The following is a 23890-nucleotide window of genomic DNA, read 5'->3' as shown; positions in this document are numbered from 1 at the left end:
AAGCTAATTGTCCACCCCTCTGACCAACTGTGGATTGGCAGACTTCACACACGTAGAGAATTAAGAAAATTCTCAGGTATGCAGGATCATCACGATGTTTTTCCTTTACCGTTTAAGACGGGTGATATTTAATTTATTAAAATGTCCATAACTGAAAAGAAAAAAGGGGGGGGGGGGGGGGGCTTACGGGGCTTACAAACAAAAAAGGCTCACAAAGAAAAGAAGTCATATCCACTGGGTTATCACGGATTATAGGCTTTATAAAACATAAGTATTATTATTGTGAATGTAATCTATTTGTAACATTTTCACGACTAGACAGCTGAACCGATTTTGATGAAAATTAAGTAGATAAAAATTTCTTAATTTCACTACAACAAAAAAATATTTAAATGCAAATTGCTTGGATACATAAAGTGTCGTTTAAAATAACCTTTTCAGCGATTTAGTTTCCTTGATATTCGGAGTATAGCTAGCTATTTGACTTATTTTGCATTTCAGATGATTTTGAATGAAGATGGACAATTCCGGTGTTTAATGTGCGAAAGAAACGAAAACAAAGGCAAGTTATTTATTTTTTAGACTATTCTTTCGACGTGTGAGATATAGTGATTAATTCTTAATTAGTACAATTTATAATTTTTTTCTTAAAGAATATTTGCCATATCTTTTAAATATGACCAATATTTCCATGCCCGGGATGAAAAATAGCCTATGGTTTTTTTTTTATTCTTTACAAGTTAGCCCTTGACTACAATCGCACCTGATGGTAAGTGACCATGCAGTCTAAGATGGAAACTTCCCAAACTTTTTTTTTTCATAACTTCCAAAATTTAGCCTATTCCGGTGGACCCCCTACTACTTTTCTACATAAAATCTTGCCTACCGAACCGGTGGTAGAGCCAGTACAAATGGACAGACTTGACGTTTCAAAAATGCTTGTAAACTAAGTTAACTAAGTAGTTGGAACTAAATCAATTTAAAATCTTTAAATTTTTACACACACATTTTCCTAATCTGTATTGGGAATTGCCTTCTTTAAAATTAAAACTTTTTAATGTTAACCAAAACCAGCCAGATACGAATGGTACAACCAAAGAGATTTTGTTACAAGATCATACCATTATTTAGAAAACTCCTCATTCGGTATGTATGAAATCACTATAAAACCAGATAAATTTACGAATTGTGGACCCCCATTTTTTGGGGACGCCGGCGTAGACCCCTATGGAGGGGGTCCACCGAGACCACTTTGGGAATCACTGATCTAGAGTAAAATCTATTTCTTTTCCAAAAAAGGAGAAAAACACACACAAGTTTTCGTCTTTATTGATATTAGTGTGATTTTAGGAGAGCCAATATTTGTGGGTGATTCAGACGCCACTATGGAACACTTAAAAAGCTACCACTCCGCCAGGTTGTATATCTGTCGCATCTGCGGCCATATAGAGAGAAAGAGAAGCGACTATGTGCTTCACATGGGTAAGTGGAGGTATTCATTAGTTTCATCTATTTATATTTCTATTATTCATTCATCATTTGCAACCCTATTCGACTCACTGCTGAGCACGAGTCTCCTCTCAGATTGGGAGGGGTTAGGCCAATAGTCCACCACGCTGGCCCAATGCGGATTGGCAGACTTAACACACGTAGAGAATTAAGAAAATTCTCTGGTATGCAGGTTTCCTCACGATGTTTTTCTTCACCGTTTGAGACACGTGATATTTAATTACTTAAAATGCACACAGCTGAAAAGTTGGTGGTGCATGCTCTGGACCGGATTCGAACCTACGCCCTCCGGGATCGGAGGCAGATGTCATATCCACTGTACTATCATAGCGGCCAAACTATTATTAACCATTATTAACTATAATTAATTATAATTTTGCCAGAAGCTTTTGAGGTCACCTACTTGCAATATATTTTTTCATGTACTAAATTTGATATAAAACACTTTTCATCCATCAAAAGGATGGGTGAAAAGGCACAGATGGGTATTAGAAACGACCTTCATCCATCAAACATATGGGTGAAGGTCGTTTCTAATACGGATCGTACAGTGGAATTCATAAACGTTGTAGGGGCATCCCCAGGGGATCATTCAGCCGCTGATTGTCGAATTTAACCTCTATTTGTTTGAGAATTTGACACTCAGCGGGTGAATGATTTGATTTGAGTTGAATTCTACTGTTAGAGTGTACTTATTATAGCCTATTTGATTAAGGATTTAATGTCTCCGCCCTCAGACCAACTATTGTATAGGACCTGCCTCACTTTACGTTAATTTTCTGTCAAGTATATGATCAACGATCTAATGTGATCATGAAAACTGTCTCTATACTATCGATGTTTCACAGTTGTAATCGTGTTCGTCGGTTAAAGAGCTCCGTAAAAATACCTTTTTGTGTAGTTGAATAATGTAAAATACGGGCAAAAACTTATAGTTTAGTAAAAGATATATACCAAATCTAAGCTGGTTTTCCTTAGAAAACGACAGAAATTTCGTTTGTGTATATGGGTTCGATACTGGTCCATCTATATTTGGTCTGAGTCTCCGCCACACGTTTTAGAGGATCACAACGCCGGCACGAGCTCCGCACAAGCGCATCTGAAGGGAAAGATGCACGAATGCGTCGTATGCGATAAAAAGTTCCAGTAAGTGCTATTTGTATCATCATCATCATATCATATCATCAACATCATCATATCAGCCGATGGACGCCCACTGCAGGACATAGGCCTTTTGTAGGGACTTCCAAACATCACGATACTGAGCCACCTGCATCCAGCGAATCCCTGCGACTCGCTTGATGTCAGTCCGTCCACCTGGTGGGGGGTCGACTAACATCTGCGTTTTCTAGTGCGGGGTCGCCATTCCAGCACTTTGGGATGCCAAAAGTAATAAAGCAAATATAAAGCATCCATCGCTTTCCCACAAATAATAACAACTTAAAGCGTTCGCTCCATTAGCGCGTTGCGTTACGTTGCGACGTCAAAGCGTCGATACTGCGTCGTTTTCCATATATTGCCATATTAAAGCGTTCGCAGCGAAGTTACAACTGCCTTTATAGCGAAGTTAACTTTGCCTCATTTTTAAAAGAATATTTGCTATGTTTTTTTTTAAATAACCAATATTCCCATTTCCCTCCAATTAATCTGAAAAGACTGTTAAGAGTGGGTATGACAATAGTACAGCGGGCGGGGATCGAACTTTATCGGCGACCGACGGCCCTTTTACCACTGAGCTATTGAGGTTTCACTCGTTTCGATCAATTGTTAAAACTAAATGGGTTGGCGCGTCGTCTTGCATAGCATTTCGTTCTTCGTCGCAGCGCAGTTGTTGCATACAATGCGTTGATCCGTTGCGACGACCTGACGCATAAGACTAATGAGTTATGTCCCTTATACATGGACTCGAGAAGACAGTTAACCCTCATTCGCAGGAGAGTTTTTTTAAACGGACGTTAAAAAAGCGTTCAAATACAACAAATGCATTCCCAAGTAAATGTTCACAATACAGCGTTTTTAAAACACGACGCTTTTTTTCGTGCTGTGTTGCATTTTCAATTTTGGGCGTTGGAAATAGACTTTCATTTAACTTCGTCGTCATCATCATCATCATCATCATATCAGCCGATGGACGTCCACTGCAGGACATAGGCCTTTTGTAGGGACTTCCAAACATCACGATACTGAGCCACCTGCATCCAGCGAATCCCTGCGACTCGCTTGATGTCGTCAGTCCACCTGGTGGGGGGTTGGCCAACGCTGCGCTTACTAGTGCGGGGTCGCCATTCCAGCACTTTGGGACCCCAACGTCTATCGGCTCTTCGAACTATGTGCCCCGCCCATTGCCACTTCAGCTTCGCAACTCGTTGAGCTATGTCGGTGACTTTGGTTCTTCTGCGGATCTCCTCATTTCTGATTCGATCACGCAGAGATACTCCTAACATAGCTCGATTTAACTTCATACTTAATTTGAACACTTTTTTGACGTTCGTTAAAAAAAAAAAATCGTGCGAATGAGGGCTTAACGTTGAGTATTTATTTTCAGCACCAAGGCGCTCTTGAACGGGCACATGAACATGCACAGCGGGTCGCGTCCATACAGCTGCACTATTTGCCGGAAGTCCTTCGCCTCCAAGTATACCTACCAGTCGCATCTCAAGACGCATCTTGTGAGTATCATTTCTGATCAATACACTAGCGTAGTTCCTGTTCCGGTGAGAATACGGGGCTAAAATATAGCCTATGACACTCACAAGTAACGTTGCTTTCTAGTGGTAAAAGAATTTTTAAAATCTGTTCAATAGATCTTTTAATGGGATTTTGGTTTTTTTTTTATTTATTACAAGTTAGCCCTTGACCACAATCTCATCTGATGGTAAGTGATGGTGCAATCTAAGATGGAAGCGGGCTAACTTATTAGGGGGAGGATGAAAATACACACCCCTTTCGGTTTCTACGCGGCATCGTACTGGAACGCTAAATCGCTTGGCGGTACGTCTTTGCTAGGAGGGTAGTTGATTCATATCAAATTTAATATAAACAATATTAATTTCGTGTAGTACATGGAATAAGTAAGGGTCCAAAATATACATAACTAGATGACGCCCGCGACTTTTTGAATTTAGTTTTTTACAAATCGCTCGGGAACCATGGATTGTTCCGGGATAAAAAGTAGTCTAGGTGTTAATCCAGGCTGTAATATATCTTAACAACAGCTCTATTTCAGCTAATTCGTTTCAGTAGTTGAGGCGTGAAAGAGTAACAAACATCCAAACATCCATACAAACTTTTGCGTTTATAATATGTCGTTATCAACCCATATACGGCTCACTGCTGAGCTCAAGTCTCCTCTCAGAATGAGAGGGGTTAGGCCAATAGTCCACCACGCTGGCCCAACGCGGATTGGCAGACTTCACACACGCAGAGAATTAAAAAATTCTCTGGTATGCAGGTTTCCTCACGATGTTTTCCTTCACCGATTGAGACACGTGATATTCAATTTCTTAAAATGCACACAACTGAAAAGTTGGAGGTGCATAACCCGGACCGGATTCGAACCCACACCCTCCGAAATCGGAGGCAGAGATCATATCCACTGGGCTATCACGGCTCTTTATAATAATAATAATATGTATCAATTAATAAAGTTAAGGATTCCATATAAAACTTAATTTAAATATCAAGTATTTTTTTAAATATTCCAAACTTCAAGAACGATGTCGTCCATTCTGTGACGTCACTAACACACTTGATGTACAAAACGTCTAACTAATTATTATTAACTAATATTTTTGTCGAACGCTCTGCTTGGTGAAGAATTTGTAAACGTGACGTCATGAAACAGTTAAAATTGACCATCATGGCCGACAGCGTTTTGGCTAGTACTGTCAAATAAATATATAAATATAAAAATTTTGTGTAAAAAATCTCAAAAAATATGATAATTTTCTTTCAATCTACTAGAACGATAATGGTCAATTTAAGATCATTTAAAAAACTCAGACCAATAATAGAAGGACCTGTATCGCACTCATAGTCACGAACAAAATTGTCTGTCATTTTCTGAGGAAAACGAGCTTAGATTTTGTATATATCTTATACTAAACTAGAAGTTTCTGTCTGTTTTTTACACAATTCAATTACACAAAAAGGTATTTTTACGGAGCTCTTTAACCAACGAACACGATTACAACTATTTAACATCGATTCTATAGAGACAGCTGTTATAATCACATTAGATCGTTGATCATATACTTTGACAGAAAAGTAAGTTCTAGCGAGGCAGGTCCTATATAATAATTGGTCTGAGTAAAAAAGTGTCAACTAGCCTATTAGCACCGCCGATCCCTAACACCGGACACATAAACAAAGTTGAAATTTCATTTCTCTCCAGGACCGCCCACGACCGTTCAAATGCCAGCAATGTGACAAATCGTTCTTCACGCCGCAGAATTTGTCGCAACACGAGAAAACGCACTCCAACGTAAAGGACTTCGTGTGCAACTTATGCGGTAAGATCCCAGAACCCAGGTGTTGGCAACTTCGTTCGTAACACTCCCAATTGCCCGCGCGGGGGATGCGTGTAGCGATGAATGAAAAACCCACGACTGATGCACACTTTCCCGCACGCACGATTTCACTCCAGCGCAGTCTTTCCCCCTTTCGCCCGCATATGATGGAAGTGTGTATCAACGAACTTTTTAAACTATAAGAATGTTCACTACTTTCAAATGTTAGCTTTCTGTATTATCCGTTGAAAATTAAAGACTCTCGTGAAAGAATTATTTCGATATGTTAATGGGGATGATGACTAGGTTTGAATATATTGATTTTTATGACATTCGGGTAAATAAGGTCAATGTTAACTAATTTATACATAAAAAGCAAAGATTGTCTGCATATTTGCAAAATAAATAAGATTATAAAATTTCAAAATCTATTAAAAATCTTTTATCGTAATTAGATGAAAATTCATACAGTTTTGGCTTCCTTATATTAAATGCAACTTTTTTTTAATATTTGAACTATAAACATAAACGCACAAATAACAAAGATATCAGTAATTTTGTTTGACCGTCCATACAAATCTACCGATCATTATGCACCTACGACGTCATTAAATCGTACCATTTTGTAGGATGTTTTTCAGGGATCCGCGGCAGCGCCGCAAATCTGATTCTAAATCCCTGTAGCTCCGAAAGTAATGATCGCAGATATCCTGTTACTTTTACAAAATTGCTTTACTATTAGCATACTCTTAATTTATATACAATTTAAAAAACTGTCATCATCCCTATTATTATACACTTTTGTGCGAAGCGCTAGTGACATATCTAATAGTATAAAATCATTGGCAGGTAAGGCGTTCGGCACTCAACACAACTTGGAAGTACACGGCGTGGTGCACTCCGGGAGCAAGCCTTTCGTCTGCGAAATTTGTAGGAAAGCCTTCGCGCGGCGCGCTGAAGTCAGGGACCATATGAGAATACATACAGGTATTATATATTCTATTTGATGTCATATGCGGCTCACTGCTGAGCACGAATCTCCTCTCGGAATGAGAGGGGTTAGGCTAATTGGCAGACCAGCACACACGTAGAGAATTATGAAAACTATCTATACTAATATTATAAAGAGGTAAAGTTTGTAAGTTTGTAACATTCTTTAAATGGGGTAATCTTCGGAACTACTGGTCCGATTTCAAAATTCTTTCACCAGTAGAATGCTACATTATCGGGGAGTGCTATAGGCTATATTTTATATGGGCATCATATATATTAGCCCAGTTATCAGAGTTTTTGTCATACAGGTCGGACCGAAAATCCTCTTAAACAGACTTGTTCGCATGCGCTGCCTTAACCATTGTGTAAAATTTAAATTAATGTATAGAGACTTTATGTATCTTTAAAAATTCTACAAAAAAGTCCGCGACACCATATATCTATCTTCTATATATTAGCAGATAATTCCTGTGTGAATATGGGGATCAAACATAGCCTATGACACTCGCAAATAACGTAGCTTTCTATTGGTAAAACAATTTTCCAAATCGGTCCAGTAGGTAGGGTAGGGGTAGGATAGGTGTGAGATAGGGGTACGGCTGGAATAGGGGTAGGAAAAGGATAGGGTACGGGGAGGGTAGCGGTAGGATGGGGGTAGGGTATAGGTAAGGTAGGGGCAGGGTAGGGGTAGGGTAGGGTAGAGGTTGGGGTTGGGTAGAGTAGGGGTAGGGTTGGGATAGTGATAGGGTAGGAGTAGGGTAGGGGAGTAGTAAAGTTAACATCGAATTTTACGCGGACGAAGTCGCGGGCGTCTGCTAGTCAGGTATAAATAAAGAATAAAACATTGAATTTATTTATTTTTTTATACAGGCCAACAATATTTAAGACAACAAAATAATTTACATAATATGATATAAAATAGATATACTGGAAATACAGATTTAAAACATCATCAATAATCATCAATACTTGTACAGTAGACACAGAAATACTTATTATTAATTGAAAAGAGAAAAACACAAGACAGTCAATTTTCGAGTTTCATAGGCTATACAAGGAATGGATGGATATAGTAATGGATAATATACCTTAAGGTAGCCTTCCATTCTTGGCGACCACGCGACCCACTGCTTAGTATGAATTTATATGGAGCACTAAACAAAGACCGAGACCGCGACCAGTTTTGTTTAGTGTTCCATATAAATCATTTTGACGGCCTCCGTAGCGCAGTTGTATGCACGGTGGATTTACAAAAACGGAGGTACCTGGGTTCGATCCCCTGGCTGGGCGGATTGAGATTTTCTTAATTTGTCCAGGTCTGGCTGGTGGGAGGCTACGGCCGTGGCTAGTTACCACCCTACCGGCAAAGACGTACCGCCAAGCGATTTAGCGTTCCGGTACGATGCCGTGTAGAAACCGAAAGGGGTGTCGATTTTCATCCTCCTAACAAGTTCCGCTTCCATCTTAGACTGCATCATCAATAATCAGGTGAGATTGTAGTCAAGGGCTAACTTGTAAAGAATAAAAAAAAAAAGCAGTGTGTCGCCAAGAACGGAAGGCTACCTTTACATTAAAATGAATATATCTCCCAAGGCGAGCGGCCCTTCAAGTGTGACGTATGCGGAGCTAGCTTCACACAGCGCTCCAACCTGCACTCGCACAAGCGCGCCACGCACCTCGACGACAAGCGCTACCACTGCACGCAGTGCCCGAAGAAGTTTAAACGGAGACGGTAAGTACTTACCACCAGCAGCGACAGTGCTTGTACCATATTTTGTTGTAGAGGATACACCTCGAGTAGGTCCCAGAACTTGTGACTTGTAGGTTTCAAGGAATGCATCAATACGAACCTTCCCAACCCGACATGTTCTCCATGACTACGCTAAACAATTTATGATCAATAATTACAACACAAATCATTAATGCACAAAATCACTAACGCGACTGGCAGCGTGACGGTGTTCATGTTGCCTAACAAAAAACTGAACCAAACTCATCAAATACACTCTTATTTACACTCGTACCATCACTGTTATCACAACTTCGTACCTCCTTTTATAACAATATAAATAATAATTAATGTTAATGCCATCCGTACTCGAGTACTAAGCAAAGTGGATGGTTATACCTTACTTACTACTCTTGAGTCTTTTGTATAACTTGCCGCAGCGTATGGATGTTGTCTATGGTACTAATTTTGAAATCCGGCTTGTTCTGAAGGCAGGAAGTCATCAAACCTACGAGCGAGACGATTCGTAATGACTCGAGAGTTCGCGAAATTGATATAAATAGAATTAGCTTGTACCTCATCCAAGTCCCGTTCCGTCTTAGACTGTATCGTTACTTTACAGCAGGTGAGATCTCAGTCAAGGGTTAACTTGTTATTGAATAATAAAAAAAACAAAACATAATTTGTCTTTTTCTACTTGCCTATTTATCGGTTATTTGTTTGGAAAGTGAGCTCAGGAACTTTACAATTTGTCTTATCGCAACTTCAAAGAAAATACTCTATGTTTGCAATGGATATGGAACTCATGTTCTCTTGGTTCGCACCCATAACAGAGATATATTTATTAACATAAATAAATTATTTTATATGACATTCAGTGGACTCGCACGAAAGGGTTTATAAATAAAACTGCTGCTACGCGCTCATGTATTAAAGTAACTACCGTAAAGTAACGTTATACTTCGATTCAATAATAAAGATTATTGTTATGTCCTCTAGTTTACTGGACTATCACATAAAGGCGTCGCACACGGGCGAGCGACCGCTGGTGTGCGAGCTCTGCCACGCCACCTTTGTATACCCCGAACACTATAAGAAGCACGTGCGCATCCACAGCGGCGAGAAGCCCTACACCTGCGAGGTAACTGCTACCACTGGTGCCACTATTGCCAACATTGCTGCCACTACTGTTACCAATGCTGCCACTGGTGCCACTATTGCCAACATTGCTGCCACTACTGTTACCAATGCTGCCACTGGTGCCTCTGTTGCCACAACTGCTACCACTGATGTTAATGCTGTTTCTCTTTCTCTTCATATACTCTTCAGATTCAGATTTATTGAAGTAAAATTTCTTTACGCACGCTTGACTTGGGATGTAAGTTGGTGAATGCGTTATAGAAAGCTACATTGGGTGAAGCTTTTTAATGCACTCTGCTATCTACAAGCATAGTCAAACAGTGTTTTGAATTACCAGGTGGGGTTCTTAAACTTAAAAGTATACAAAAAGGGAGAGTCCTAAATACTTTAAAAACCTGTTGTAAATCTTTTCTATTGTGAATAAATTTTTTGTTAAATATTTACTTCTAAGGGACACTGGTTAATTTTTATTATTTTTTTCAATCTTGATCATCAAAAGGCTTAGTTTACAAGCTCTTTCGTTCTTTTCTAATTGTGATAATAATCATTCGAAAACTTAAAATTAAAGTTACGAGGGTTCGAAACGCGCCAGTTGTTTCTATTTGGGCTGGAGGAAACTTCTTAAAATGTTGGTTGAAGCTTTTGGCTCTTGAGATAATTGATATTATTATATTACAAGGTGTGCGGCAAGTCGTTCAACTCGCGGGACAACCGCAACACGCACCGCTTCGTGCACAGCGACCGCAAGCCCTACGAGTGCGTCGTGTGCGGCGCCGGATACATGCGCAAGCAGCTGCTCTACCACCACATGAACACCAGCGTGAGTTGTGACGTGTGAACAAAGTCATAAGTCAAAGTCATAAGTCAAAGCCTAAGTCAAAGTCATACGTCAAAGTCATAAGTCAAAGTCATAAGTCAAAATCATAAGTTAAAGTCATAAGTCAAAGTAATAAGTCAAAGTAATAAGTCAAAGTCATAAGTCAAAGTCATCAGTCAAAGTCATCAGTCAAAGTCATAAGTCAAAGTCATAGGCCATAAGTCAAAGTCTTAAGTCAGAGTCTTAAAATAAAGGAGAATGCGCCCACATAGGCCCCTTTTGACTTTCATGTCGTGAACCAATTTATAACAAAATTAAATTGCAATTTTCTGAGATCACGTTGTTTTAAAAATAAATAAAATAAAAATAAAATAAGTTTATTTCAGGCCTTGACCCATAGTTGTTAGTGTACAAAAAAAAAAGACAATAGCTTAAATTATATGTTAGTAAAGTAAATACAGACCAAAAAAATAAAAAATAAAAAAAAAGAGAAATAATAACACTACATATTTAGGTATAATACTTACTTAAGATATCTGCCCCTACATACTGACACACCGGGCACACAGGTATGTGTGTGTATCCAGTGCCTCAGTATGGGACAGTCATACTTTTCGCTAATCACCCTCAGGAAGGTGTTAGTGCTCCCCTTCAACCTGCTCATCAGCGTTGCCGTTCGTTTCCGTATGACTGTAGAGAAGCTGTCAGTCCTTCCGTACGCAAACATTGCTGATGCACTACAGTACCGTGGGAGCCCCAACATCACCCTGAAGGCATTGTTGTATTGCACTCGGAGTGCATTGTATGTCTTCTGCGTATAGTTGACCCACAGGCTGCACGTGTATAGCGTCTGACAGAACGCCTTAAACAGTGTTACTTTTACGTCTACAGTAGACCGCGCAAACCTGCGAGCCAACATATTGCATCTGACAGCAATATCTCTCCTTTCCCTTTCCATGTCCATGTCGTCGCACAAACCCTCAGTGACAATATGACCGAGGTATTTGAACTCCGACACCCTCTGAAGCTCGATTCCTCCCAATGTTACTGGTGGTACATTTTCTAATTTTCGCGAGCCCACCCGAAACACCAGAAGTTCGCTCTTCTTAACATTATACAGAAGGCCATGCTTCTGCGCATATCTCTCACAAATTGTAAGCAGCTTCCGGAGCGCCCTTACTGATGGGCTCAACAACACCATGTCGTCAGCATAACTAATATTGTTAACACACTGCCCATCTATTGAGCAGCCGACACCAGCGTTGCCGAGCTCTATAATTAGTTGGTTCATGTAGAGGTTGAAGAGTGCTGGAGACGATAATCCCCCCTGTCTCACTCCACACTCCAACCTGAACTCATCAGAAAGAGTACTCCTCCATTTGACCTGGTTAGTCTGATGGTCATACCAATACTTGAGAATATTGATCACTTCCTGTGGTACTCCCGTACTCTCAATCAACTTAGACCAAAGTATATCATACCTAACCAGGTCAAAAGCTTTCGAGAGGTCCAGAAAGGCAGCGTATACAGGTGTACTCCTATCAGTGTAGTATCTAACGGTATGTTTGAGCGTCAGAATCGCACTTTCTGTCGAGACACCCGGTCTAAAACCAAATTGTGCATCGTGAATTCGCAGATATTTGCTTAGCTGACGCTCCAACAGACCGTCAAAAACCTTGGCTATAACAGTAGCCAATGAGATCGGTCGGTAGTTCCCCTTCTCAGTAATATCCCCTGTTTTGTTTTTAATTATGGGTATGACCACCGTCCTCATTAGCTTCGCCGGCAGATATGAGTAGTTATATGTATAAAGTTTATTTCAACCTGGAAGTAAAGTTATTACCTTTCATTGATTAACAATTAATTGAATAATAACTTCCTCTGAATGACTGTCAGATTAAAAATGTTGCTAGATTTAAAAATCATCCCTTATCGACATAATTATCGTAATCGATTTTATAATAGAACGAATTGATCATAATCATAATTAGTCGTAAAAATAGTAACTGATTACATATAAAACAAAAATTTAATTTCTACAGGGTCATTTAGCAGAGTCGATAGTTGTGAATCAGCCGAGAGTTACAAAATTAGGTGATAATGTAAGTGTGACTATTTTTTTATATCTATATCTATACTAATATTATAAAGAGGTAAAGTTTGTAAGTTTGTAAGTTTGTAACAATTTTTTGAAATGGGGTAATCTTCGGAACTACTGGTCCGATTTTAAAAATTCTTTCACCAGTAGAATGCTACGTTATCGGGGAGTGCTATAGGCTATATTTTATATTTCTGTCATATATAACTACTGAGTTATCGCGGGTTTTCTCTTACAGGTCGGACCGAAAAACTTACTTATTCGCATGCGCTGCCTCAACCATTGCGTATAACTGAAATAAATGTATGGAGGCTTTTTGAACCTTTAAAAGTTCTACAAAAAAGTCCGCGACACCATATATCTATCTTTTATATTTTACCAGATATAGTACCTTTAGTACTTTAATAAATTATTTAAATTTTAAACTATATATTATAAATACAACACACAATGTGAAAAACATATTTATGTATAACTTTTAATATACTGTAGGAAATAGTAGTCTGAGACTGATATTACGTCGCTCGATCTCGTGTTGGGTAGTGCCGACGCTAGGTGGTGCGACTTGTTTCCGTAAAGAGCAGGGAGTTAGAGAGGGGTAGCGATCGGTTGGCAGGAACGACTTGTGATATAAGGCGCTCGTCGTACGGTCGGCTTCAGTATGCTCGTGGCGTTCGAGCCGTCCAAATTGCTTGTTGTGTAATTATGGGCTACTTGGGATAGGGGAGGAGGGTGACTTGAGTGGAAAAAGGTAGTGTTTGTTAACTGCCAAAGGATAATAATAATAATAATAAATATACTTTATTTGCACACCACAAAGACAAAAACAAGTGAAATAAAAACAAATTAGGAAGAGATCAGCATACAAAAGGCGGCCTTATCGCTAAGTAGCGATTTCTTCCAGGCAACCTTCAACACATCATCATCAAAGGATCATTTAACCCTACACACAACATTCACAAGTGCGTGACTCCAGTCAAGGTCATTCTCTGCCATTTATCGGGGAAGGCTATAGGCTATATATTATCCCCGTATTCCTACGGGAACGGGAACCACGCTGGTAAAAAACAGCTAGTTAAATAAATTTTCTTGTAACATGTCCACAGTTGGTGGTAGAAAACACGACGGACAAGTTCGTGATACCCAACAACGTCAGCACTGTGAGTTGAGTTTCCTTAAGATAAAGATAAGATAAGATAAATATACTTTATTTGCACACCACAAAGACAAAAACAAGTGAAATAAAAAACAAATTAGGAAGAGATCAGCATACAAAAGGCGGCCTTATCGCTAAGTAGCGATTTCTTCCAGGCAACCTTCGGTTTAGGAAAACTTAAGGACATCAGCAGGTTTCCTTATTAGAGCGATGCCACATTAGTGCGTAGCATTACGTTGCGTCGTCGTTTTTCGTATATATATGTATTTTAATATGCATCAGTGGCGCATGCCATGCGCGCGTATGCACGGTGGATTTACAAGACGGAGGTCCTGGGTTCGATCCCCGGCTGGGCAGATTGAGATTTTTTTAATTTGTCCAGGTCTGGCTGGTGGGAGGCTTCGGCCGTGGCGCGTTACCATTCTACCGGCAAAGACGTACCGCCAAGCGATTTAGCTTTCCGGTACGATGCCGTGTAGAAACCGAAAGGGGTGTGGATTTTCATTCTCCTCCTAACAATTTAGCCTGATTCCATCTTAGATTGCATCATCACTTACCCTCAGGTGAGATTATAGTCAAAGGCTAACTTGTAAAGATTAAAAAAAAGCACGTTTTACCATAGGCTGCATCATCGCTTACAATCAGACGTGATTTATGCTAAGTGCTTGCTTTATATCAACTCATATTCGGCTCACTGCTGAGCTCGAGTCTCCTCTCAGAATGAAAGGGGTAAATGAATTTTGGATTTTATTTGATAGTTATTTTACCTGGTCATCATTTACATCATCGTCAGGTAAGTGGTCGAATATCGTATCTCCAGCCTTCAATTCAGACTCTATTGTATTATCTTATATCTGGCAACCCCACAGTTGCAGTGTGAAAGCACCTTTATGTTTTAAATTGTGTTGGGTATACTCTTTTTACTAGTGTACGTTTTTTTATTAATCAAGCAAAGATTGAAGTATATTAAGTAAAAAGAAATAATCATTTAACACTGGGTGCAATTTCACTAGGCAACCTATTTGCAATATATATGTGAATGTGAATATTTTTTTATCTTAAATAAAAAAACAGATGAGGGTATATATTCCTTATGTCGGATCTCGTACTAAAAGCTTTTTCTTTTTATTATTTTCAGATATACACAACTGAAGAATCAGAAAAGTTGGCACTTCAAGACAAAAATCGTAAATATATCTCTTATTCATACAAATATCGTAAATCGTAGAAAAAAACATAATAAAAAATGTAACCCAGTCATTTCCATTGATGTTTTTTTTTATTAAATTGAAAATGGTCCTTTTTATGCTATTTTTGAGCAACTTTTAAGCGAATTTAATATAACTATTTGTTACGCAGGTAAAACCAGTATAAGTCTAGATTCACAGAGAGAAGATTCAACTTTATTAGCTATACGTGAGTATGATCATAATTAATACAAAAATAGACAACATTACCACTTTTTATTGATTGAATTACTACAAATGACTAACTGACTGATGAAATATATTTTTAGTTTTCTTTTTTTTTTCAATTTGTTTTGAAAAATTTGTGTTTCATTGTATAATGTGCCATAAAGTATTTTCTTCTTCTTCTTCTTTATAGGGGGAGGGGGGAGGGGGGGGGGTCTGTAAGGAAACCTTGCCATAGAGTAAATAGTTACTTTTATCCCATATTCTAACTTTTATAAAGTGTGCATTATTCGTTTGTTTAATGATTTCGGGCGTAGGTTCGAATCCGGTCCATCTTTTCAGTTGTTTTAAAAAAATCAAAAAATTAAATATCACGTGTCTCAAACGGTGAAGGAAAAACATCGTGAGGAAACTTGGATACCTGAGAATTTTCTTAATTCTCTGCGTGTGTGTAGTCTGTCAATCCGCATTGGGCCAGCGTGGTGGACTATTGGCCTAACCCCTCTCATTCTGAGAGGAGGCTCGTGCTCAACAGTGAGCCGAATATGGGTTGATAATGATGATTCGTTTGTTTTCAGGGAACGTGGAGTCTGAATTGAAGGCTGGAGATACGATATTCGACCACTTACCTGACGATGATGTAAATGATGATCAGGTAAAATATTCAAATAAAATTCAAAATTCATTTATTTCAATTAGGCTTAGTTTACAATAGTATTAACTAAAATTTTGTCTAATTAGCTTTTTATTTACCAGCGGCGAAGAGTCTATACAGGCCGATTCCCGCTCGGTTACCTTTAAAATCAAATTTTAAATCCATACATACATACATATCATACAGGCTATCCCCGTATTCTCCAATGCGAACGGGAACTAAAAAGTTGTGAATTAATACATTATTATAGTTTGCGTCACAGATTAAAGAATAATAGGCAGATAGAGCGCACAAACCACGACGCTGTCGTAGCTATTCCAAATACAAAATTCAAAAACAAATACATTCTCAAGTCAGTACGACACGAAGCGTCGCATCAGTAATTTTCAAATACAAGAAAAATGTCTTGTTTTTAAATATTTTAAAAACTGTTCACAAAACCTTGTTTTTTATTGATTATTATATCAATTTACGTTATTGTTGTTAGTGTTAAATTTTGAAATACAAATTGTGATGAAATTTTGTATATGCGGATGTCAAGGAGACTATAGCCTCCATAACTCAACGGGGTATATTTAAACCGAGGGGTGGTAGTTCGATCCCCGCCCCGTTGGTCTATTGTCGTACCCACTCCTAACACAGTCTTTCCCGACTAATTGGAGGGGAATGGGAATATTGGTCAAAAAAAAAAGAGACGCGTGACGTTTGTTGGGTTTCACCGTTGTAAAGACTCATTCTGGATCATTCTTTATTCTGTGATTTGCGTGATGCATATTTTTTGTTGTAATTTCCAGTCAGCTCCGATCCGGTTGGTGCCGATCGAGCTACCCGACGGTAGCAGCGGCTGGGTGGCCATCAACGCGTAGAGAATAACAAAAGCTTGGGTTCTTATCATTATTTTGGACCTTTTCCGCACTAGGTCACAAAGCTGGCCGTTGTGCGAAGGTCATTTGGTCCTAGATGGATTATTACAGCAGCTACAAGACAATGTTTTCAACCTTTTGTTGATGTGACTAGGAGTCGTACAAAAATTCTTGAGTCTTCTATTGATGGTTGAAACATGGTATGTCATCATATTTAGCTCACTGTTGAGCACGAGTCTCCTCTCACAATGAGAGGCTAATAGCAGACCATCACGTTATAGAGCAACATATGCCTACTTTTATCCCGAAATATAATATAATATGAAATCTTTTTATTATTTAACTTTTATGTATTTGTTAAAACAGTGTAACAGATATTTAGGAATATACCAAAAATTTTCTGAATTGACGGGAATCGAACCTATGCCTCTTTGATTATAGAGGCCAGAGTGCCTTTCCAATTAAACCACTGCCTGAAATTATACATGATATTACATAATTATATAGAATCTTAGGTAAAGTAGGTAAGTTGGTTTTTGAAACCACGATTTCTTTAATAGCAAGGCTAAGCCGTCAAACAAATGTAAATATCATCATCATCATCACTAACAGCCTATATTCGGCTCACTGTTGAGCGCGAGTCTTCTCATAGAATGAAAGGGATTAGACTAATAGTCCAGCACACTAAACCCACTGAAAAGTTGGATATGCCCATAGTAAATACAATTATTAGGAAATATCTAAAAAAATATTACTGTCATATTGATTGTAATATAATGAAACATCCTCAACGATATAACTTGGTAATTAAGTTATTTTAGAGTTAAAATTATGTTACAAAAAATTAAATCAATTGTTTTTTATTTTTATTTGTGTTGTTGATAAAAAATTAAAGCTTTTTTTATGAAATATATTGTGGTTTTTTTTAATTCAATTATAATACAATTTCACAGTACCTCCAGATTTCAAGACATTTAGGTAATTCTTTTGATTTAAAAAGCCGAACAGACGAAAATAACCTCCTTTTTTTCCTAATATGTTAAAAATCTACACCAGCTCATTCTTCATTATAAGTGTAAGTACTTTTAACGACCAGAGTCACGCCGTCCTCCTCATAGAAGAAGCTGATTTTAAGTTGAAATCTACTATTTTTTTTTATATATTTACAAGCTAGCGCTTGACTACAATCTTACCTGGTGGTAAGTGATGATGCAATCTTTCCTCCTCATAGTAGAGCTGATTTTGAGTTGAAATCCACTAAACTTTTTTTTTTTATATTCTCTACAAGTTAGCCCTTGACAACAATCTCACCTGATGGTAAGTGATGATGCAATTAAGATGGAAGCGGGCTAACCTGTTAGGGAGTGAAATCCACGCTCCTTTCGGTTTCTACACGAAATCGTACCGGAACGCTAAATCGCTTGGCGGTACGTCGGTAGGGTGGTAACTAGCCACGGCCGAAGCCTCCCACCAGCCAGACCTGGACCAATTAAGAAAACCTCCATCGGCCCAGCTGGGGATCGAACCCAGGACCTCAGTCTGTAAATCCACCGCGCCACGATATATATCAGATGATGAATGAACGCGGACCAAAAACTCGCTCTACGAGGCACGGGATGAATGTCACAAACTTCCCAACTCCAGGGTCCTACTAAGAATTTGTTGCAGAATATCAGCTTGAGTAATTCGCATCGACATTGGTAATGAAACGTTAACAGACAATTGATGGCTACAAAAGCTATTAAAACAAAGAACAGACAAAATTACAAACTTTGCAGCATCGTCGTAATGTTGCTTGACTGTCGATTTTTTATCGGTTACCTACATTATGGAACTTCACCATTTATTCAGTATAGATGGTGGAGAGAAGTATATTTTTATTGGTAAATTATTGAATATTATATTAATTGACGTAATTGTTGTAAGTGTTAAATTTTCAAATACAAATTATGAAAAAAAGTTTGTATAGGGGGATGTTAAGGAGACGCGAGAGCCGTGATAGCCCAGTGGATATGACCTCTGCCTCCGATTCCGGAGAGTGTGGGTTCGAATCCGGTCCGGGGCATGCACCTCCAACTTTTCAGTTATGCATTTTCAGAAATTAAATATCACGTGTCTCAAACGGTGAAGGAAAAACATCGTGAGGAAACCTACCGCATACCAGAGAATTTTCTTCTTTCCCTGCGTGTGTGAAGTCTGCCAATCCGCATTGGGCCAGCGTTGTGGACTATTGGCCAAACCCCTCTCATTCTAAGAGGAGACTCGAGCTCAGCAGTGAGCCGAATATGGGTTGATTGACGACGTTATTGTTATTAGCATTAAATTTTCAAAAAAAAAATTATGAAGAAAGTTTGTACCTATATGCGGATGTCAAGGAGACGCGTGACGTTTGGATTTTTTTATGGGTTTTACCATAGAATTATAATGTACTTGTATCGAATCGTAAATCTATGGGTTTCACCACGCTACTTGTAAAGACTCGTTCTGGAACATTCTTTATTCTGTGGTTATAAATTCTTCAGTGCAGCAACAGTGCTATAGTACCTACTAACTAAAGTTTACCTACTCTATGTAATCGCTATTAAAGTCTATTTTCTTATAAAACAAATACATTAGCGTACGTCTGCATATATGTGGATACGCGGGCCCCGCCCCCTTGGTCTTTTTATTGCTAAAGCGTTAGCTTTAGCGTTCTATGTTATGTCACTGGACAAATGTGGTTAGGTTTATTACATGTACTTTTGCACAATTCTTCCCATATGTAAATTAATTAGAAAGTTCTGTAGTTATGACGGAGTGTATTTAATTCAAGCATGCAGCATTCATGGTATTCTGATTTCATGAAGATCTTACATCTTACCATACTTACCATAAAAGATCCATAAACAAGTTTTATGTCATTCTTCCACATTACCTTGTATAGCTGCTATTGTCTGTTATCACTAAAACCGCGGGAAAATCCACTTCAAAATGGCTGACGATACTCTTGATTGAAGGAAAAATAGCGTATACCGGATACGGGTACGTTGAATTTATTGCAAAAAAAAAAATAGTAACTATATTAAAAAATACAGCTCAATCAAAAACATTGTTTATTTCTATACAATTTACATTTTGTTTTCGCGTCTTACGTGCAGCCTCCTAACATTAAATATAATTTTTATTACATAAACTTTACAATAAATTAAAAGAAATAATGTTAATCACGTAATAACTTACTATTTACATTTTGAACATAAATACTTAATTTTCTGTTAACATTAACGTTCTATACATTTATGATCTTTTTGGTGCGAATAAAGCCATTTGAATAATAGTTGCTTCTGCGACGTTTTAAAATATCAACCATTATTTAGTAAATATATATTTGAGCAATTATATTAATAATGGCACGTCAATCACAAAAATGGGTAGAATAAAAACAATCATGAAAATGAGTAGAATCTTCTTTGTAATTGTTACCTAATTTAGGTATATTTCAAATAAATAAACGTAGGTAGGTATATTAATATAAGTACCTAACCAATGAATGATGCAACATACTAGTATGTTGAAGTTACGTTGGTTATGAGTGTAAACATAATCCACCAAATTCATAAACATGGATTGAAATTGAAACCTTAATTATTATTTTCAAAGTAAAGTGGTCCTAATTACTACTGTTTAAAGATCACTTTATTTTAATTTGAGGTTTAAATTCTAATCCATGTTTATAAATAAGGCCGATAGGTATATGATTTGTTGAGATACATAATTTATGAATGTATGAGATAATAATTATAATGTATACCATACAAAAAAAAGACGATCAAAAAAGAGATTCTTATTAAACCTTATTGCATTTAAAATGAATAATTGAGGAAAATTTACATAAATAAAATTTATTTGAGCGACCCAAAAGAGTAGAAAATAAATGAGGGCGCTAGTGTCGATCTAGTGGCAACCCTGTAAAGACTATCTGTTTGTCATGCTCTTTCTAGTTGTATGCTGTTTGCTCACTCTAACAATGCAAGCTTTAAGGTAGGTACTACAATCTCTTGTAGAGAAAATAGTCACTTATTTTCTTAACCTACCCACCAGTAGCGAAGACTGAAATTTTTTCGTAGGTAACTCGTCCATGTGGTTTTTTTTAGTCTGAATTTGTTTTTGGCCGAGTACAATTTATGTCCGTAAGCGTGTTCTCGTGGTTTTTTAAAAGGTAACCCGATAGGAATCGGGTTGTTAAGAACCATCGGCCCTGCTACCTACCAATTTTACCATAAAAATAACCTTTGGTATAACGTACTCACCTCTTTATTCAGTGGATTGTGTCCGATGATTAAAAATACTAATTCTTGATTTAAGTACACTGTTAAGTTGCCTTTGAACGCTTTGGTATGTTACTTGTATTATTAAAGCAGGGAGAAATTATAAATATTTATAAACATTATTTTCTATGAAGTCTCATAGCATATATTAGCTTTAAAAAAATACGATTTTAATAATTTTATGCCTCTTCATTCATATTTTTAGGTGAACCCTCATTAAAATGTGCCAAAAAAACTCCAAAGTGTAGTATCTATCGGTGTAGAAGATATGTGATAATAGACGTTTGTCTGTTTGTGTTTAATATTCAATTTAATAACATTTTCAACTAAATAGGTATTTAAAAAAAAATGTTTATATCATATAGGTACCAATTTAAAAATTAATTCGTAATGTCACCATTCAGTTGTAATTGAATGACATTCAATTATTAATCAATGGTATTCAATTTTAATGCAATTAACTTTGAAGTTTTTTTAATAAATTAGCAATTTCATCAGCGGTCTTATATCGGCGGTCAAACTTGCTATTGAGCATAAAATGAAATTTTGTATGTCAGCATGCGTCAACGACATTTGACAAAAATAAATATTGTCGACTAATTGCGGCAGAGTTACTCTTGAAAATTTCTCTCTCTCTTTCCAACTCAAAGATGTTCGATTGCAGCGCTATTGGTCGATATTGGTCTTTCGTCTCGAGGTATGTCGTGGTGCGCATCTCGGAGCTACTAACATATTCCTGAAGTACGAGTATGTGCACTCTCGATTGTAAGATCATGCCATAATAGCATGCAAACTTTATGACGTTTCGTAACATCGTGCGTTAAGCTGTGCAATACAAGATTTTAGGTATCAGCGGTAACGTAGGGACGCGACGAGAGGATATCACCCCGCGTAGTATCGTCGACAGCCGATTTCCGAGACGTCTTAAAGATTGCATCCGACTATACTCTGTCCACTTGTGTGATATAGCGTGATGTTAGTGTGACTTTACACTATTTTGTATATTGTGCGTTCTGTACCATCAGTAGGTATAGCATGTTGATGTAAGTTATACAGGTGGATGTTTTATTTCTTGTTTTGAAAAAAGGGAATCTTGGTTTGATCCACTGGTTTCAATTCAACATCATAAAGTTTAACGGTTCAAATTGTAAATTAATTAAAAATTATAAATCAAAATCAATTAATAGTGATAATTTTAGGAAGGATACAAATATATAGTTTTTGTTACCACATACTCAAATAAAGGCTTGATAAAACGGTAATTTTTTTTTTAATTTTATTAATTTACAATATGTACTAGAATGGTTGTGTTTAAATGAAAGAGGTTTGTTGTGTTGACATGTATTTAATGTTTTACCATGTAAACTACAAGTACCTACTACCAATGCAATGTCTAGAAATAAGAGACAAACTAAAAAATAGAAAATTGTTACATTATTCATATTAAAAATATGTAAAATGCTAGAGTGCCTTTGTTATGTCTCGCCGTACCATAGGCATGGTTTCGTGCTATGTACGTGTAACTATGAGTATACTGTGAGTTTTGCAATCTTTACCATACGTTTTTTTTACAAACTTTACTAATCTGTTTTCCCAAAAAAAAAAAAAACAAATGTTTAGGGTTTGATCAAATTAATCTATGGTATGACATTTTATTGTTTATTTATTTAACACATATAGTCATATAACATGTTTATCTGTTACTGTACGATTTTGCAAAACTTACAGCAGACCTCCATACATGTTATGTTGTGAATTTTATATAATACACAAGAATACTTTGAGCGTGTATTCGACCATTTTGTATAATATGTCAGGCAGTTTAGTAGTAAACGTTGTAAAATTATGAACCCTAACTTTAAAATGCTTAAATAATTGAATACATATATTAGTTTCGAGAAGAATAATTGCATTTCATTGAGTTGAACAATTCAAACTTTTAAATGTTTCATACTCAAAACTAATAATTGTATTCAAATAGATTAAACATCTAATACGTTTATCCTTCAAAATACCAAAAGATCATCATCAATTTTACAATATTACTGCTAAAACGGGCTAAAAGGGTTTCGACAGTACTACGTCATTTTTATTAAATTTTTAATATGTATTACGTCTCATACAACATCCGGCGCACATCAATTAATAATAAAACAATTATTACAGAAAAACTCAGTTTTCCATTCCATATATACAACCAACAAAAACATAGTAAGCTATCACGACATCGAAGTCCTATCGCTAACACATTTTTTTTTCCAATAATTTGAAAATATTTTCTAGAGAAAAAGATATGCATCTATTATTCTGATAACAATAGTAATTTTTAACCAGCTATTTTTAGGACTATTACTTCATTTTAGTTAATTTTGTGCCGACTATAACACTGGTTACGCTACAAAAAAATTACAGATTTATAATCAAAATATTAAATTACGTAAGTATCTAAATTGAGATGGGATGTCATCCAAGAATATTAAGCCGACATACTAGTAACTTTTAGATTTTACTGAAATTGACGACTGTTTTAATTTTAAAAACTTTCGTGGTTAAATTTTCCAAAAAAAACTTACTGTTGAACCAAAACATTCTATAAAATCAAAGGGTAAACTTTAAACGTAGGCGTCCACATATTCGCAAAGTACGTATTGGACGCATCGTATCAAACGGGTTTTTAATTTTACGATAGATAAAATCCGTTCG

At 37.1% G+C, this 23890-nt stretch overlaps 1 protein-coding gene across 4 annotated transcripts in view; it reads left to right on the top strand.

The window, feature by feature from the left end:
* Nucleotides 1–17789, top strand: part of LOC112048267 (zinc finger and BTB domain-containing protein 24) — a 28366-nt gene extending 10577 nt beyond the window's left edge. For 3 of the 4 annotated variants that reach the window (XM_024085742.2, XM_024085743.2, XM_052886911.1), the window contains exons 11-25: nucleotides 502–562; nucleotides 1351–1482; nucleotides 2571–2655; nucleotides 4055–4178; nucleotides 5903–6020; nucleotides 6867–7004; nucleotides 8604–8742; nucleotides 9739–9880; nucleotides 10559–10699; nucleotides 12739–12798; nucleotides 13901–13954; nucleotides 15089–15137; nucleotides 15310–15366; nucleotides 15941–16017; nucleotides 16812–17789. In XM_024085742.2, coding sequence (XP_023941510.1) covers nucleotides 502–562; nucleotides 1351–1482; nucleotides 2571–2655; nucleotides 4055–4178; nucleotides 5903–6020; nucleotides 6867–7004; nucleotides 8604–8742; nucleotides 9739–9880; nucleotides 10559–10699; nucleotides 12739–12798; nucleotides 13901–13954; nucleotides 15089–15137; nucleotides 15310–15366; nucleotides 15941–16017; nucleotides 16812–16883 — 1449 coding nt within the window. In that variant the 3' untranslated portion in view covers nucleotides 16884–17789. The remainder of the gene's footprint in view (nucleotides 1–501; nucleotides 563–1350; nucleotides 1483–2570; nucleotides 2656–4054; nucleotides 4179–5902; nucleotides 6021–6866; nucleotides 7005–8603; nucleotides 8743–9738; nucleotides 9881–10558; nucleotides 10700–12738; nucleotides 12799–13900; nucleotides 13955–15088; nucleotides 15138–15309; nucleotides 15367–15940; nucleotides 16018–16811) is intronic. The other variant, XM_052886912.1, reaches the window with a different exon arrangement.
* The last annotated feature ends 6101 nt before the right edge of the window (nucleotides 17790–23890 follow it).

This window comes from Bicyclus anynana, chromosome 18 (genome assembly GCF_947172395.1).
Source record: "Bicyclus anynana chromosome 18, ilBicAnyn1.1, whole genome shotgun sequence".
In the NCBI taxonomy this organism is placed as follows: domain Eukaryota; kingdom Metazoa; phylum Arthropoda; class Insecta; order Lepidoptera; family Nymphalidae; genus Bicyclus; species Bicyclus anynana.
Note: the sequence above shows the minus strand (reverse complement) of the source record. Positions and strands in the feature narration are given on the sequence as shown.